This window comes from Heterodontus francisci, chromosome 18 (assembly GCF_036365525.1).
Source record: "Heterodontus francisci isolate sHetFra1 chromosome 18, sHetFra1.hap1, whole genome shotgun sequence".
NCBI lineage: Eukaryota > Metazoa > Chordata > Chondrichthyes > Heterodontiformes > Heterodontidae > Heterodontus > Heterodontus francisci.
In genome coordinates, this window is record NC_090388.1 from 11,342,552 (window position 1) to 11,361,006 (window position 18,455).

Consider the following 18,455-nt stretch of genomic DNA (forward strand, 5'->3'; position numbering starts at 1 on the left):
TGGAAGGGAGTTTCTCAAAATGGAGACGTGTGACCAGTGGTGTTCCACAGGGATCCGTGCTGGGACCACTGTTGTTTGTGATATACATTAATGATTTGGAGGAAAGTATAGGTGGACTGATTAGCAAATTTGCAGACGACACTAAGATTGGTGGAGTAGCAGATAGTGAAGGGGACTGTCAGAGAATACAGCAGAATATAGATAGATTGGAGAGTTGGGCAGAGAAATGGCAGATGGAGTTCAATCAGGGCAAATGCGAGGTGATGCATTTTGGAAGATCCAATTCAAGAGTGAACTATACAGTAAATGGAAAAGTCCTGGGGAAAATTGATGTCCAGAGAGATTTGGGTGTTCAGGTCCACTGTTCCCTGAAGGTGGCAACGCAGGTAAATAGAGTGGTCAAGAAGGCATACGGCATGCTTTCCTTCATCGGACGGGGCATTGAGTACAAGAGTTGGCAGGTCATGTTACAGTTGTATAGGACTTTGGTTCGGCCACATTTGGAATACTGCGTACAGTTCTGGTCGCCACATTATCAAAAGGATGTGGATGCTTTGGAGAGGGTGCAGAGGAGGTTCACCAGGATGTTGCCTGGTATGGAGGGCGCTAGCTATGAAGAGAGGTTGAGCAGATTAGGATTATTTTCATTAGAAAGACGGAGGTTGAGGGGGGACCTGATTGAGGTGTACAAAATCATGAGAGGTATAGACAGGGTGGACAGCAAGAGGCTTTTTCCCAGAGTGGGGGTTTCAATTACTAGAGGACACGAGTTCAAAGTGAAAGGGGAAAAGTTTAGGGGGGATATGCGTGGAAAGTTCTTTACGCAGAGGGTGGTGGGCACCTGGAACGCATTGCCAGCGGAGGTGGTAGATGCGGGCACGATGGAGTCTTTTAAGATGTATCTAGACAGATACATGAATGGGCAGGAAGAAAAGAGATACAGAACCTTAGAAAATAGGCGACATGTTTAGAGAGAGGATCTGGATCGGCGCAGGCGTGGAGGGCCGAAGGGCCTGTTCCTGTGCTGTAATTATCTTTGTTCTTTGTTCTTTGCTTCCGGAGTTCCTGTGCTGTTTTCAATCTCACTCTCTCCCCCGATGTGCTCTGCAGCTCTTGGGGTTCTTGCGCTGTTTTTAAACTCTCTTTCTCTCCCACGATGTGCTCTGCTGCTCCTGAAGTTCCTGCACTGTTTTTAAAGTCTGTCTCAATGTGCTCTGCTGCTCCTGGAGGTCCTGCGCTGTTTTAAAACTCTCTCTCTCTCTCCCGATGTACTCTGCCGCTCCCAGAGATCCAGCACTTTTTTTAAGCACTCTCTCTCTCCTCCCATGTACTCTGATGCTCCCGGAGTCCCTGCACTGTTTCACACACTCTCTCTCCCCATGTGCTCAGATGCTCCCGGAGTTCCTGCGCAGTTTTTAAACAAGCTCGCTCTCTCTCCTGATGTGCTCTACTGCTCCTGGAGTTTTGGGCTGTTATTAAACACTCTCGCTCGCAAGGTGTGCTCTTCTGTTCCTGGAGTCCCTGCGCTATTTTTAAACTCTCTCTTTCGCCCCCAATGTTCTCTGCTGCTAGTGGAGCTCCTCCACTGTTCCTAAACACACTCTCTATCTTGATGAGCACTACTGTTCCCGGAGTTCCTGTGCTGTTTTTAAGCACTCTCTCTCTCCCTCGATGTGCTCTGCTGCTCCTGGAGTTCCTACACTGTTTTTAAACTCTCTCTCTCCCCCGATGTGCTCTGCCACTGCCAGAGATTCTGCACTTTTTTTAAGCACTCTCTCTCTCCCCCGATGTGCTCTGCTGCTCCCGCAGTTCCTGCGCTGTTTTTAAACTCTCTCTCCCTCTTTCACTCCCTCTCCTGAAGTGCTCTGCTGCTAATGGAGTTTTGGGCTGTTTTTAAACTCACTCGCTCTCGTGTTCTTCTGCTCCCGGAGTTCCTGCGCCGTTTTTAAACTCTCTCTTTCGCCCACAATGTTCTCTGCCGCTCCCGGAGTTCCTGCACAGTTTCTAAACACACTCCCTCTCTTGATGTGCTCTGCTGCTAATGGAGTTTTGGGCTGTTTTTAAACTCACTCGCTCTCCTGATGTGCTCTGCTCCTCCCAGAGTTCTTGCACTGTTGTTAAATTCTTTCTCTCGATTTGCAAAGTTATTATCACTCATTCCTCCCACCAATATAAATGGGTTGAAAGTAGTTGTTTTGGAACTGTGACTGCTCTGAATTAGATTTTGTGTCAAAAGCGATAATACATGAAATGAGTTATATAATCTGTAATCTACGTTCACAGAAATTAGTGCAGTAGAGATCAGGAAAGGATTTTTATGACAATCATTCTTTACCGATTTAAATTTTGAAGGAACAACTAACAGTATTTGACTTGGCCTGTTATGTGAGGAGATAAATGCATCAAACTGTCAGCTTAGTGCTTAGTTGCAATAAGTGCAAGTGCTCGATTGCTCATGGATATCAGATAGAGTAGATTGCAGCAATATGCTGCGAAAGTAGTGCTCAGCGAACGTCTTGAACTGTGCAGTTCCGTTCACTTAATTATAGAAAAGATATTTCATTGCGATGACTCAGTTATGCAGTGTAACTCAGCTTACTTCCTTTGCAAAAGGGAAGACTTTCAGTGAACTGAGTTAAAATTTTCAGGTTTATAAACAAAACAGGCAAAACCGATCAAGGCAAATTCTCAATAGGAGTTCAATTGTGAAGGCCACACAAATTAAAATGAGAGAATTCAGAGTAAAAAGAGAATTTGAGCAGTACTTTTTCTTCTAAAGGATGATAGTTTAGTGCAACAAGTTACCAGATAAGGTTGCAGATGTATTTCTGGAGAGAAAAAGGATTGAGAAATATGGTGAGAAAGCAGATAGACAGGATTAATCGATCAAAAAAGAGCATTGTTGGATACGTGATAAAAACAGTTATTTTGGGGAACAGAGTGGACAAGCTGTTCAAATAGAGTAGCTCCATTTGCCACCTATTTCTGATTTTAACACCGCTCATTTTGACTGCAGATGAGACACCCACTGGATTCATGTGGGAGCCTCATGCATAAATGCTATATCACGGCTCTATAACGTAAATAGGACTCCAATGGCATTTAACTCTGTCTGAGCCAGCCATGGTCGCAGCACTAATTGACTGAATGCCGCAGAGGCCCTCCAAGGTAAGTACTTTTCTTAGTGAGGTCAGAAATAGGAATGCTCCTCCAGGCCCCACATGGAAAGTTTGGACACGAAAATGAAAGCAAAATACGGCACAGATGCTGGAAATTTGAAATAAAAACAGAAAGCGCTGGAAATCCTCAGCAGGTCTGGCAGCATCTGTGAAGAGAGAAACAGAGTTAACGTTTCAGGTCTGTGACTTTCTCATCACAATGTAATGTTTGGGCCTTTGCTGCACTGGGCTACCCCCTCTCAACACCCACAAGATCATGCTGAACAACTAGCCCCTCCACAGCTTACCTGCTTGATAGTGAGTCGTCCCTTGGTGCAAGTGGACGGTTCAAACATTCTCTCCCACATGCTGGCCAGCTGCCTTTTCCTCCCAATTCAGGCAGCATGTAAGATTAGATCCTACAGGTATAATCCCCTGGACCTCAAAATCTATGCCAGTTTCGCACACTGCCACCCCAAAACCTGCTCCAGGTTAAAATCATCCTTTGTCTTTACCCATATTTCAAAAAGTAGTAATAACGCAATTTTGCAAAATGGAAGTTATAGTTCCAAAATAGCAATTGGATTCATATCAGATGCAGGAACTAGGCTGCTTTCCTTTCATCAGCAATCAATGACCTTAAGGTTGTTTTAAAGCAAGTGTGAATCAGACCTGTGTATTATGGACTGAATTGTTTTGAATGCCCAATACCAAATATTCATGGATTGCCTTCATCACACATTTAAAAATATTAATGGTATTTAGATTAGATTAGATTAGATTAGATTAGAGATACAGCACTGAAACAGGCCCTTCGGCCCACCGAGTCTGTGCCGAACATCAACCACCCATTTTATACTAATCCCACACTAATCCCATATTCCCAACAAACATCCCCACCTATCCCTATATTTCCCTACCACCTACCTATACTAGTGACAATTTATAATGGCCAATTTACCTATCAATCTGCATTTGTTGCAGGAATCCCCTGTGGCTATCCCCCTCTCTAACAAGTATACCGTTTTGGATACTGTTGGGGGGATGGCCGATCAGGGGAAAACAGCAGCAGCCAGAGCACTGGCACAACGGTTGGCACTGTTGTTCAGCAGGGAGGGACAAAGTGCAGAAGAGCAATAGTTATAGGGGACTCTATAGTCAGGGGCACAGGTGGGGGCTTCTGTGGATGTGAAAGAGACTCCAGGATGGTATGTTGCCTCCCTGGTGCCAGGGTCAAGGATGTCTCTGAATGGACAGGGGGCATTCTGAAGGGGGAGGGTGAACAGCCAGAGGCTGTGGTACACATCGGTACCAACGACATAGGCAGCAAGAGTGACGAGGTCCTGCAGGGGGAGTTAGGTAGAAAGTTAAAAGACAGGACCTCTAGGGTTGTAATCTCGGGATTACTCCCTGTGCCACGTGCCAGTGAGGCTAGAAATAGGAAGATAGTGCAGCTAAACAAGTGGCTGAGCAGCTGGTGTGGAAGGGAGGGTTTCAGATATCTGGACCATTGGGATCTCTTCATATGGGACCTGTACAAGAACAGTGGGTTGCATCTAAACTGGAGGGGCACAAATATCCTGGCTGCGAGGTTTGCTAGCGTCACTCGGGAGGGTTTAAACTAGTGTGGCAGAGGGGTGGGAACCAGAGCAGTAGGACAGCAAGTGAAATAAAAGAGGGGGAACTAGTAAATAAGGCCAGTAAGACTAAGAGGAAGAGCAGGCAGGGAGATGTTGCGGAGCACAGTGGGACTGGTGGTCTGAAGTGCATTTGTTTCAATGTGAGAAGTATAACAGGTAAGGCAGATGAACTTCGAGCTTGGATTAGTACTTGGAACTATGATGTTGTTGCTATTACAGAGTCTTGGTTGAGGGAAGGACAGGATTGGCAGCTAAATGTTCCGGGATTTAGAAGTTTCAAGCGGGTTAAAGGGGGATGTAAAAGGGGTGGGGGAGTTGCATTACTGGTTAAGGAGAATATCACAGCTGTACTGCAGGAGGACACCTCGGAGGGGTCATGCAGCGAGGCAATATGGGTGGAGCTCAGTAATAGGAAGAGTGCAGTCACTATGTTGGGGGTTTTCTATAGGCCTCCCAACAGCCAGCGGGAGGTAGAGGAGCAGATATGTAGACAGATTTTGGAAAGATGTAAAGGTAACAGGGTTGTAGTGGTGGGTAATTTTAACTTCCCCTATATTGACTGGACTCACTTAGTGCTCGGGGCTTGGATGGGGCAGAATTTGTAAGGAGCGTCCAGGAGGGCTTCTTGAAACAATATGTAGATAGTCCAACTAGGGATGGGGCCATATTGGACCTGGTATTGGGGAATGAGCCCGGCCAGGTGGGCGACGTTTCAGTAGGGGAGCATTTCGGAAACAGTGACCATAATTCCATAAGTTTTAAGGTACTTGTGGATAAGGATAAGAGTAGTCCTCGGGTGAAGGTGCTAAATTGGGGGAAGGCTAATTATAACAATATTAGGCAGGAAATGAAGAATTTAGATTAGAGGCGGCTGTTTGAGGGTAAATCAACATCTGACATGTGGGAGTCTTTCAAACGTCAGTTGATTAGAACCCAGAACCGGAAAAAGGATAAGTTTGACAAGTTTCGGGAACCTTGAAATAACACGGGATATTGTGAGCCTAGTCAAAAAGAAAAAGGAAGCATTCGTAAGGGCTGGAAGGCTAGGAACAGATGAATCCCTTGAGGAATATAAAGACAGTAGGAAGGAACTTAAGCAAGGAGTCAGGAGGACTAAAAGGGGTCATGAAAAGTCATTGGCAAACAGGATTAAGGAAAATCCCAAGGCTTTTTATACATATATAAAGAGCAAGAGGGTAACCAGGGAAAGGGTTGGCCCACTCAAGGACAGAGATCGGAATCTATGCATGGAGCCAGAGGAAATGGGCGAGGTGCTAAATGAGTACTTTGCATCAGTATTCACCAAGGAGAAGGACTTGGTGGATGATGAGCCTAGGGAAGGGAGTGCAGATAGTCTCAGTCATCTCATTATCAAAAAGGAGGAAGTGTTGGGTGTCTTGCAAAGCATTAAGGTAGATAAGTCCCCAGGGCCTGATGGGATCTACCCTAGAATACTAAGGGAGGCAAGGGAAGAAATTGCTGGGGCCTTGACAGAAATCTTTGCATCCTCATTGGCTACAGGTGAGGTCCCAGAGGACTGGAGAATAGCCAATGTTGTTCCTTTGTTTAAGAAGGGTAGCAAGGATAATCCAGGAAATTATAGGCCGGTGAGCCTTACGTGAGGATTCTTCGGGACAGGATTTACTCCCATTTGGAAACAAACGAACTTATTAGGGAGAGGCAGCATGGTTTTATGAAGGGGAGGTCGTGTCTCACTAACTTGATTGAGTTTTTTGAGGAAGTGACGAAGATGATTGATGAAGGAAGGGCAGTGGATGTTATCTATATGGACTTCAGTAAAGCCTTTGACAAGGTCCCTCATGGCAGACTGGTACAAAAGGTGAAGTCACATGGGTTCAGAGGTGAGCTGGCAAGATGGATACAGAACTGGCTGGGTCACAGAAGACAGAGGGTAGCAGTGGAAGGGTGCTTTTCTGAATGGAGGGATGTGACTAGTAGTGTTCCGCAGGGATCAGTGCTGGGACCTTTGCTGTTTGTAGTATATATAAATGATTTGGAGGAAAATGTAGCTGGTCTGATTAGTAAGTTTGCGGACGACACAAAGGTTGGCAGAGTTGCGGATAGTGATGAGGATTGTCAGAGGATACAGCAGGATATAAATTGGTTGGAGACTTGGGCAGAGAAATGGCAGATGGAGTTTAATCCGGACAGATGTGAGGCAATGCCTTTTGGAAGGTCTAATGCAGGTGGGAAGTATACAGTAAATGGCAGAACCCTTCGGAGTATTGACAGGCAGAGCGATCTGGGCGTACAGGTCCACAGGTCACTGAAAGTGGCAACGCAGGTGGATAAGGTAATCAAGAAGGCATACGGCATGCTTGCCTTCATCGGTCGGGGCATAGAGTATAAAAATTGGCAAGTCATGTTGCAGCTGTACAGAACTTTAGTTAGGCCACACTTAGAATATTGCGTGCAATTCTGGTCGCCACACTACCAGAAGGACGTGGAGGCTTTGGAGAGGGTACAGAAGAGGTTTACCAGGATGTTGCCTGGTCTGGAGGGCATTAGCTATGAGGAGAGGTTGGATAAACTCGGATTGTTTTCACCGGAACGACGGAGGTGGAGGGGCGACATGATAGAGGTTTACAAAGTTATGAGCGGCATGGACAGAGTGGATAGTCAGAAGATTTTTCCCAGGGTGGAGGAGTCAGTTACCAGGGGACATAGGTTTAAGGTGCGAGGGGCAAAGTTTAGAGGGGATGTGCGAGGCAAGTTCTTTACACAGAGGGTGGTGAGTGCCTGGAACTTGCTGCCAGGGGAGGTGGTGGAAGCAGGTACGATAGCGACGTTTAAGAGGCATCTTGACAAATACATGAATCGGATGGGAATAGATGGATACAGTCCCCGGAAGTGCAGAAGGTTTTAGTTTAGGCAGGCATCAAGATCGGCGCAGGCTTGGAGGGCCAAATAGCCTGTTTTTGTGCTGTACTGTTCTTTGTTTAACAAACTAAATTTCAAAGCAAATGCCTGTTCTTCAAGAGAATTATTTGTGTGAAAATTCAATACATGTGTTTGGCAGTTTGGTTATCTTGCCATTGTGCACTTGAATCTAATAAACACGATAAACTGATGCTTACGTAATTTCGCCAATGAGGAGGTCTTTGGCAGTACTGCAATACAGGCGATAGCAAATGGAAACAAAAGATTAGGAGAAATGTAAAACGGGCTGCTGATTCGGTATCACCCGTTTTTCATTACTGAACAAAGATCTACCCCAAAATGTCTAAATGATATCCAGCCAACTCCAGAATAAGGCTACTACTGCTTTGTCTCAGCCATATGTCTTAGCTGTTGTAAAGCAACTTTCACTGACCAGCGTGACAATTCCATTTCCCACTCCAACCATTCCCACAATCTCCTAAGCGAGACCGTCAATGGTCTCCCATTCTTAAGTTGGAACATTATTTAAAAACTAAGGTTTTCTAGGCCATTTGATAATGCAAATTTAATTCACCTGCTTCATAATCAGATGCTTATGTATTTAAGCCCAGAAATGCCTGTTACTGAGACTGCATTCCTGGGTCAAGCATGTTTTGGCAGTTCTCAAAAAGGTCAGGATACAAAATGCTATACAGAAGCAAGATATTCACCAATGGGAGGAAATGCTTATTGCCCAGGTCGGCTTGCTGAATCATACCCTATCCAACTTATCATGGAGGCGTACTGGTACTGGGAGAAGGCTACAATTTAAACTGTGTATCTTCTTGACTAGTAGGGAATGTATGATAGAAAATGTCTTTCACAGGGACAGAGTATAGTGGAGGCACAATTAATGATTACCTGTGTATAGCGTTTACAACTGTTTTCCCTGTTGCATGCTTTTGTATTAAAATCATAGTGATCTCCTTCCTTGTACCATTCTTCAATAGCATCGTTGATGGAAAAACGCCCTGATACAGCATAGATGTTTTCTCCTACAGTTTCAAAATTTGGGTGGCCTTCTCCTTTTGTCCGCAAGTGTGGATTATTTATGAAGCTGCACGTCTTGCTCCATGCTCTTGCAGTTTTAAAAAGCCCTGCATCCCAGCTCTAGATTTGTGAAAAAATGTAACAGTACCATCAGACCATTTCATGTCATGCACTAATATTTTTCTCTTAGCATTCAGTCCACTAACAATAAAATTCAGTGATGATTTTGTCAGTGCCATGTTTATTTACACTTTGCAGTTTTCACTATGCATTACACAACATTTCAGTGTTCTGATCAACAGCTACTTGAACTCTTAATGAAAGAGTTTAACAGCACCAAATAAGCCACTCATCCATTTGTCTTGAGTTTTCAGTATTAATCATACCACTCACTCAACTGTAAATTAAAACCTGTGGGAAATCTTCTCTACAGCATGTGGCAAGTCTTTCAAGTAACTCATTTTATGGTGTAAATATGGGGTTGTAAAAGTTGTACCATCTATAATGGAGCCTCAGATTTTCACCATATATCTTACAGAATGATACACCTCAGAAGGGCACCATTTAGCCCAACCTTTTTGCGTGGGGGGGGGGGGGGGCAGGGGTACATTACAATTTTTGTCTTACATAAGAGGCCAGTGGGTCAATTTTAGAAAGATAGAGGCATTTAAAAAAATTTTTAATTTATCTATTAATCAAAACAACAACAAATGTGTGTTTTTGTGAAGAAGCTTTAAGTGAAAAGATTAATTTACCAATTTACTTTCTCATCACTATGTTGGACACTGATTTAGTGAGATACCTGGTATTTTTGCTTGCACAAGTAGTCAATGTTTGCTTGCACACTTGTAGCGATGGAGAGTATTCTGGATAGATGGCCATCTGTCAGAGGAGTGAACTTGATCACCCGCTCTGTTCCCCCACTCTTTGCCTCTCCCGTCTCTGCACCCTCTCTCTTTCTGCCCCCCTCTCACTCTCTGGCCCCCTCTCTCTCTCCTGTCTTTCTCTCTCTCTCTCTCTGACAGTTGCAGGGAGCGGGAGTGCTCATTACAGCTGCTTTGTGGTTGATCTGTTTTTTTAAAAATCGTGCTGTCAGTTTCACAGCTGACAGGTGCTGACATCAGGAACAGCTGTTTCTGAACTTCAGACAGATTTGGGGCTTGACGGCGGACTTTAAAAAAAAATTGGAACCCGCTGGAAAACCCTGAATCTGTGTGAAGTTGTGAAACCACTGTTCCCAATGTCAGCACCTGCCAGCCGCGAAACTGACAGCACGATTTTTATAAAAACCTGTCTGAAAGAAGACAATGGAAAATTTATCATCCATGAGCCGGATAGAAACCTCTGACGGACTGGATCCTGGCCTGCGGGTTGTATGTTGGACAACCCTGATGTAGCCCATCATGCCTGTGCCAGCACTTTGAAAGAGCTATTCAATTAGTCCCACTCTCCATAGCTCTGCAAAATTTTCCCCTTCAAGTACTTATCCAATACCCTTTTGAATTGTAAATTCAAGTTTTCAGATGGCACTAAACTTAGGCACAGTAAGTTGTGTAGATGGTGGCAGGAAGTTACAAAGGAACATAAGAACATAAGTAACAGGAGCAGGACATAGACAGACTAAGTGAGTGTGCAAATCTGTGACATATAGAGCTCAATTAATGGATGTGTAAGTTATCCAATCCAAATGCAAGAAAGACAAATAAAAATTCTTAATGTTGAGAGATTAGGAGCTGTAGAGAAATAAAGTAATTTTTGCATATCATTTTTGTACATTGAAAGGCAAAAGAAACCTTTACCCTGTAACAGTTAGTGAACATATGTAGAGGATACACAAGGTTGGTGTCAATTGTTAATGCTAATGGCAACTTCCCATAAACAACTTTCATTTGCCTAAATTTTCATTTTCCAACAAGGGTGAATACAGTATAACAATTTAAGTATTCAAGAAAAATGTTCACGTCTCAGAGTTCTTTTTAATTAAGCTGCGACGAATTTCTTTTTGGTGCATATCAAAATGTAAGAACATATGAAATAGGAGCTGGAGTAGGCCATTCGAACATTTGACCCTGCTCTGCCATTCTTTATTATCATGGCTGATCTTCTACCTCAACTCCACCCTCCTGCACTATGCCCATATCCCTAATTCCCTTAGTACCAAAAAAAAATCTATTAATCTGTCTTGAATGTACTCAACAACTGAGCATCCACAGCTCTCCGAGGTATGGAATTCCAAAGATTTAAAACCCTTTGGATGAAGAAAAAGGTTATCAACTTCCACACTTCCGCATCCAGTTCATAAAATTGACTGAACATTTCACTATCTTTTGACTTTATTATTCAGTACAGAATCTACAGGGGGAATTTTATGCTCTCCCCCACGGCGGGATGGTGGCAAGGGGTAGGGGGAACCCCAGCACTTCCCACCTCCACCAAAATTAAGGGCTTAGAGGGTAGGACTTCTGTCGCCTGGGTCCTTGATCCCGTGGAAGGCCCGCCGCTGTCCAGTTAAGTGCCCAATTAGCACTTGATTTGGCGGGCCTCCCACAAAAGAGGTCACGCGGAGTTCATGGCATCGCTTTTGATGGACGTCAACAGCCCTGTCACCCGGATAAAATCCCGGCTTACCTCTCTAACCATGGGAATTGCCAGCCTAGCACAGTTTCATTTACACTCTGCAGCCTCTGTTGCTGAGCCATTCTGCATCAGTTTTCTCCATGATCATCCACTGTAGTAAAAAGACCGAGCTCCACCTTAATCAAATCCTCCCATGCCTTTTCACAGAATTGTTACAGCACAGAAAGATGCCATTTGGCCCGTCCCATCTGTACTGGCTCTCCAAAGGAGCAACTGACCTAGTGCCACTCCCCCACCTTCTCCCGTCTAAGAGCGAAGTCCGAAGTACGGAAAGTCCTCATCAGGGAACTGCTCTTTGCTGACGATGCTGCTTTAACATCTCACACTGAAGAGTGCCTGCAGAGTCTCATCGACAGGTTTGCGGCTGCCTGCAATGAATTTGGCCTAACCATCAGCCTCAAGAAAACGAACATCATGGGGCAGGACGTCAGAAATGCTCCATCCATCAATATTGGCGACCACGCTCTGGAAGTGGTTCAAGGGTTCACCTACCTAGGCTCAAGTATCACCAGTAACCTGTCTCTCGATGCAGAAATCAACAAACGCATGGGAAAGGCTTCCACTGCTATGTCCAGACTGGCCAAGAGAGTGTGGGAAAATGGCGCACTGACACGGTACACAAAAGTCCGAGTGTATCAAGCCTGTGTCCTCAGTACCTTGCTCTATGGCAGCGAGGCCTGGACAACATATGTCAGCCAAGAGCGACGTCTCAATTCATTCCATCTTCGCTGCCTCCGGAGAATACTAGGCATCAGGTGGCAGGACCGTATCTCCAACACAGAAGTCCTCGAGGTGGCCAACATCCCCAGCTTATACACACTACTGAGTCAGCGGCGCTTGATGGCTTGGCCATGTGAGCCGCATAGAAGCTGGCAGGATCCCCAAAGGCACATTGTACAGCGAGCTCGCCACTGGTATCAGACCCACCGGCCGTCCATGTCTCCGCTTTAAAGACGTCTGCAAACGCGACATGAAGTCCTGTGACATTGATCACAAGTCGTGGGAGTCAGTTGCCAGCGTTCGCCAGAGCTGGCGGGCAGCCATAAAGGCGGGGCTAAAGTGTGGCGAGTCGAAGAGACTTAGCAGTTGGCAGGAAAAAAGACAGAGGCGCAAGGGGAAAGCCAACTGTGTAACAGCCCTGACAAACAAATCTTTCTGCAGCACCTGTGGAAGAGCCTGTCACTCTAGAATTGGCCTTTATAGCCACTCCAGGCGCTGCTCCACACACCACTGACCACCTCCAGGCGCTTACCCATTATCTCTCGAGATAAGGAGGCCAAAGAGAGAGACTCCCCCACCTTCTCCCTATAGCCCTGCATTCTTCCTTTTCAGATAATAATCCAATTTTCTCTTGAATACCTCGATTGAACCTGCCTCCGTCAAAACTCTCAGGCAGTTTATTCCAGATCCTAATCACTTGCTGTGAAAAAGTTTTTCCTCGTTGTCTCCATTGCTTCGTTTGCCCATTGCCCTACATCTGTGCCCTCTTGTTCTCGATCCTTGCACCAATGGGAAGTTTTTCCCTCTCTACTCTGTCCAGACCCCTCATGATTTTGTATACCTCGATCAAATCTCCTCTCAACATTCTTTTCTCCAAGGAAAACAGTCCCAACGTCTCCAATCTATCCACATAACTGAAGTTTCTCATCCCTGGAACCATCCTCATGCATCTTTTCTGCACTCTCTCTAATGGCACACAACTTTCCTGAAGTGGAACAATTGGAAGTACAGTGAAAGTTAAGTTAGACTCGTAATCGAGTTACATCAATTATCCTTTATTTGCAGGCATTCTTATTTTCAGAATGGTCATTATATGTAGCGAATCTGATGGGCCAAACATCCACAGATTGGCTGTGTCTTCTGCAGTGTTCCATCGTTTTATCTCTGTCACCTCATTCCAGTGCCCTGCCATCAGGATGTGGTTTCAGCTCTATTTTCTGTTTGTTGGGTTTCCTAGTTCATCGCCTACAAAGAACAATACAGCCCAGGAACAGGCCATTCGGCCCTCCAAGCCTGCGCTGATCTTGATGCCTGCCGAAACTAACACCTTCTGCACTTCCGGGGCACATATCCCTCTATTCCCTTCCTATTCATATATTTGTCAAGCCTGTGGTCCATTTCCATTGATGAAGAGGTGGCCTGATCCTGGAATTCAGTGTGTCGGCAGCCTGCACAGGGCGAGGTGACTGCAGTAGGACCCAGAGTGCCGATGGAGGGGGGTGGAATTAATGTCCTGTAGACCCCTGTCCAGGAATCCCTCCCTCCGTGTGCTGCAGCTGCTAATATTTGAAGTACTGAAGGGTGGGTAGGGGGCTGTTAGCTTCTCATCTGGTACTGGTGGAGTGAGATGTGATCCTCCAATCACCACTTTATTTTTTCTGGCTTTCCCCAGCTACTCACGCATATTTTGAGTGCTTGGCTTGTGTGCTGCTTACAGTCTGACTGGACTTTTCCTCCTGCACAGTCACGTTCACAATCTGCACCCTTGCTGCCCTGCGCTTAAAATCATTTTACTATCGCAACGTGAAGAATCCCACGGTCTTTCAGCCCTTAGTTTAAAAATCTTCCCTCTTGGTTCTTGCACTTTACTGGCATCTCCTCCCTCAGTGCTGTTCCCAGTCCATGATGTGCTGCAGCTGCAGGCTCCGCACAAAACGGTGCTCCCCAGCTCCCCTCCCCCCGCCACCCCCACCCTGCTTGAGCCCCAGTCCCTTTCTCCTTTGTTCTCCAAGACCCCCTTTCCTCTCCCCACCAATTCTGCAGCCCCGTCTAGACGACACTCCATGTGACCGCTGCTGTGACGGTGGCTGGGTGACGTTGCAGTGGCAGCGTGTGCACTGTAGTAGAAAATTTTATCCAATGATCGCCACATAAATAATCTAGAGGCAATGCCCTGGACAGTCAAGCCTCATTTCATGAAAAACAGTCACTTTGGTGCAGTTCCAGGGTTTTATAGAATGGGAGTACCTTATCCAGCATTTATTGTGGCAGAGAAACCCCTCAGTCCCTGGAATAGAGCCGTTTAAGTGTCCAGTCCCAGAGACTGAGTTTCTCTGTTGCTATGGTTATTGGGTAAAGAAACCTTCATTACACAACAGCCATTTTGTTTCATCCGTTGTCTACTCACACTGATATGAATCGTGATTTCAATCACAAACGGACTTGATTATTTGAAGGCTGTCCATGGCTCATAACTTACAAGTGTCTGTGCTTCAAGGAGCAGGTTGTATCTATTATAATGAGAGTTATTTGGGCCTCTCAATAAGTGTCCATTTTTGCACTTGTCCATTTGTACAGGTTTTCGCGTATAGGAGAAAAAAAGTTAGAAATAGTTGTGCGAAAACAGGTAATGCAATTGAGTTGCAAATAAATGGGTATGAACATATTCAAGCTTTGCTTTATTTCCTTTGTGTCATCTATTAATTGAGAAAACCACTCTGCTGTATCTGATTCCTAGCTCAGGCCAAAATTCACCTTCTTTCAATATTTATTAGACCTGTTTGATTTGGCTGTTTCAGAAAATGGGGTTTCTTTTTTAAGGAAAACATCTGCCCTTAGAAAGTGGAATCTACCTCAAATGAACTAAGTCATCTCAGCCCGAACTGATGTGAACAAGCCACTGAAGTGTCTAAATTAATTCACACTATCTGTAGCACACAGGTTTAAACACCCTACCTTAATCCTAATCTATGGCACTCCTGTCCTGTGAACTAAACCCCTAGAAAGCCAAGTCTAACTCAATAGTAGCATATAAAAACAAGAAATGCTGGAATCACTCAGCAGGTCTGGCAGCATCTGTGAAAAGAGAAGCAGAGTTAACAGCAGCAAGTGCAAACCTGAAAAAAAACAGTGGGTAAGCAAACTGAACAAACCTGTGGAACACCACTGGTCACACGTCTCCATTTTGAGAAACTCCCTTCCACTGCTACTCTCTGTCTCCTGTTGCCCAGCCAGTTCTTTATCCATCTAGCTAGTACACCTTGGACCCCATGCGCCTTCACTTTCTCCATCAGCCTACCATGGGGAACCTTATCAAACGCCTTACTGAAGTCCATGTATACGACATCTACAGCCCTTCCCTCATCAATCAACTTTGTCACTTCCTCAAAGAATTTGCCTTTGCTCCGTGACCTTTTGGTCAGCTATGTGGCCTGGTCCAATCTAGACCTCCTTTGTTATCTCTTGCCCCACCCCCACCTCACTTGCTTATAACCTGTGACTTTTCTAATATTTGTCAGTTCCGAAGAAGGGTCACTGACCCGAAACGTTAACTCTGCTTCTCTTTTCACAGATGCTGCCAGACCTGCTGAGTGATTCCAGCATTTCTTGTTTTTATTTCAGATTTCCAGCATCCGCAGTATTTTGCTTTTATATCAATATTAGTATATATATATATATATATATTTCTTATATAAATAAAGCATATAACACATTTGGTTTTTTGGCAGGGTAGAGCAGCCAATCTCAGGGAAGCTGTTGGAAAAGACACTGAGGTGAGGGCCACAACCAGTGCAACACATAGAACTTGTTTTGTTTCCTGCAGAGCAAGATAGATCTCATTCATTGAATGCTGATGTATCAGGTCCAGGAACAGGTACAGAATAAATTGTTGATCAAAATGTTTTTTTCTGTGGTTCCCTCTGTCCCCTCATTCCCTTCCGGGACAGGTTATACCAATTATACCAATGAAGCAGTATCCCTCCAGTTATAAAACAGTGTCTTGAAAATCCATCTCCACCGGAGACAGGAATTAATGTTTAAATATTCAACAAACCATACATCAGCAAAATTCAAATATAGTGTACAGTCTGAACTGGCTTAGTTGAAGTTTTCATGTCAACTTTATAAAAACAGTGTCATGTCTGTACAATACTGTATTGGCATTCCAAAATATTAAACGTACTTTCTATACCTTTATCTGCTAACTGATTTGAGTTGGTTTGTGGAAGATTCAGATGATGGGTTGACTGATGTTAACTTCAGCTTACACTGAGGTCTATGGTTTTATGTGGAGTCTGAATTGGTTTAGAAGTTTCCATGTCTATTTTTTATTAAATAATGTAACATAGTCATGAATAAATCCAATTGGGAATTCAGGAGAAACTTCTTTACCTAGAGAGTGATTAGAATGTGGAACTTGCTACCACATAAAGACGTTGAGGCAAATAGCATAGATGCATTTAAGCTAGATAAACACGAGGGAGAAAGGTATAGAAGGATATGCTAATGGGGTTAGATGAAGTAGAGCGGGAGGAAGTTTGTATGGAGCATAAATATTAGCATAGATCAGCTGGGGCGAATTTAGGGGTATGGTGCCATAGCGGTTATGTTACTGAACTAGTAATCTAGAGGCCTGGACAAATGATCCGGAAAAATGAGTTCAAATCCCACCACTGCAGCTGGGGAATTTAAATTCCATTAAATAAATCTGTAATAAAAAGCTGTATCAGTAATGGTGACCATTAAACTACCAGATTGTTGTAAAAACCCAAATGGTTCACTAATGTCCTTTTAGGGAGGAAATCTGGCTTCCTTACCCAGTTTGGCCTATAAATGTGACTCCAGATCCACAGCAATGTGTTCAATTAAATGCCCTCTGGAATGGCCAAGCAAACCATTTGTTTGTAGTCAAGGGGGCTCACTACCACGTTCTCAAGGACAATTAGGGATGGGCAATAAATGCTCGCCTTGCCCACAATCCCATGAAGTAATTAAACAAAAGCCTGATTCTATGCTGAATATTCCATGCAATTTTATGTGATTTCTGTGCAATGATGTACTGACATGGCAGAATCTTGTGGAAAAAAGGGATAGTCGCCCAGTTTCTGCAAAATAAAAATAGGTTAATGGTCTTTGCTGATTTAAAAAAACAAATGATACATGGGCCATCGCAAAAAAAAATCCTTAGTAATACTCGGGCCAGCGGCAGATACGAAACGAACTGGGGAATTTCATTGTGAACTGGGCAACATACAAACTGCAAAGGACATGCATTGAAAACCTAACACCACCAAGAAATGTCAATGGCAGCACATTCCCCCGTTCAAACCTCAACTAACTCCACCTTCCCGGCTCTGCCGTTCAATTCGTGTTTTAAAAGGTCCTGAAAACCATATAGCTTTAATTCAAAAAGACTCTCAATGGAAATGCTGCGAATTTCAGCCGTCAACAACGAGAGTAAACTCGGCGAAGCAGACACGCGCTTCAAACCACCCGCCAGCGCCGATTCTCGAACCTTCCCTGACTCAGTGCGGCCTTGAAACCGATAGGCCGTCACAGCGCGCATGCGCAGGTTCTCCAACCAACCCGAACTGAGCGCCTTGAAACCGCTTCACGGTGGCACCACGCAGGCGCATTCTCGAGTCTTCGCGCTCTCACGTTGGCAATGGATGCGCTATTCCCGCCATTTTCCCTTCCTCACTGATCACCAAGAGCCCCGGTCTTTTCTTTTGGCCCACCCATCTCCTCATTTCATTATTTCTGTCAAGTTTTTTTTTTAACATTTAATTTAACCAGATTTTTTTCCGAAAGGAGGAAACCGAATTATATAAAGTTTACCATGAAGTACATGTTACTGGCTGTTGGATAGACCCCGGAACGGTAGCGGTTGTGCTCGTCCACACAATTCTTAACAAATTTCGAGTCCATGGGGTACCTATTCGCCTCGCCCGGCGAGTGGAGGAAAATCAGTGATTGCAGCAAAATGAACCGTGCCACCTCCATAGGCTGCAGCTGTGCGAGTGCGCGCGGGGAGAGCGGAGCAACTGACAGTGGCGGTGCCCGAGCAGCAGGGGGCGCAACGACACCCACTGCCGCGTGGGGAGGGGGGATAGAGGGGAAGGGGGATAGAGTGAGGGAAGGATAGGGGAGATAGAGGGGAATAGGTGGAGGGGGATAGAGGGAGTGGAGATGGGGGATAGAGGGAAAGGAGAGATGGAGGATTAGGGGAAGGGGGATAGAGTGAGGGAGATAGAGGGGAATAGGTGGAGGGGGATAGAGTGGAGATGGGGGATAGAGGGAGGAGGGGATAGAGGGAAAGGGGAGATGGAGGATTAGGGGAAGGGGGATAGAGTGAGGGAGATAGGGGAGA

At 45.0% G+C, this 18,455-nt stretch overlaps 1 protein-coding gene across 1 annotated transcript in view; it reads right to left on the minus strand.

The window, feature by feature from the left end:
* Positions 1-18,058, minus strand: part of LOC137379790 (glioma pathogenesis-related protein 1-like) — a 61,010-nt gene extending 42,952 nt beyond the window's left edge. The window contains exons 1-2 of the mRNA XM_068051160.1: positions 17,924-18,058; positions 8,600-8,848 (exon numbers count right to left, since the gene is read on the minus strand). Coding sequence (XP_067907261.1) covers positions 8,600-8,848; positions 17,924-18,013 — 339 coding nt within the window. The 5' untranslated portion in view covers positions 18,014-18,058. The remainder of the gene's footprint in view (positions 1-8,599; positions 8,849-17,923) is intronic.
* Positions 18,059-18,455: the final 397 nt, after the last annotated feature.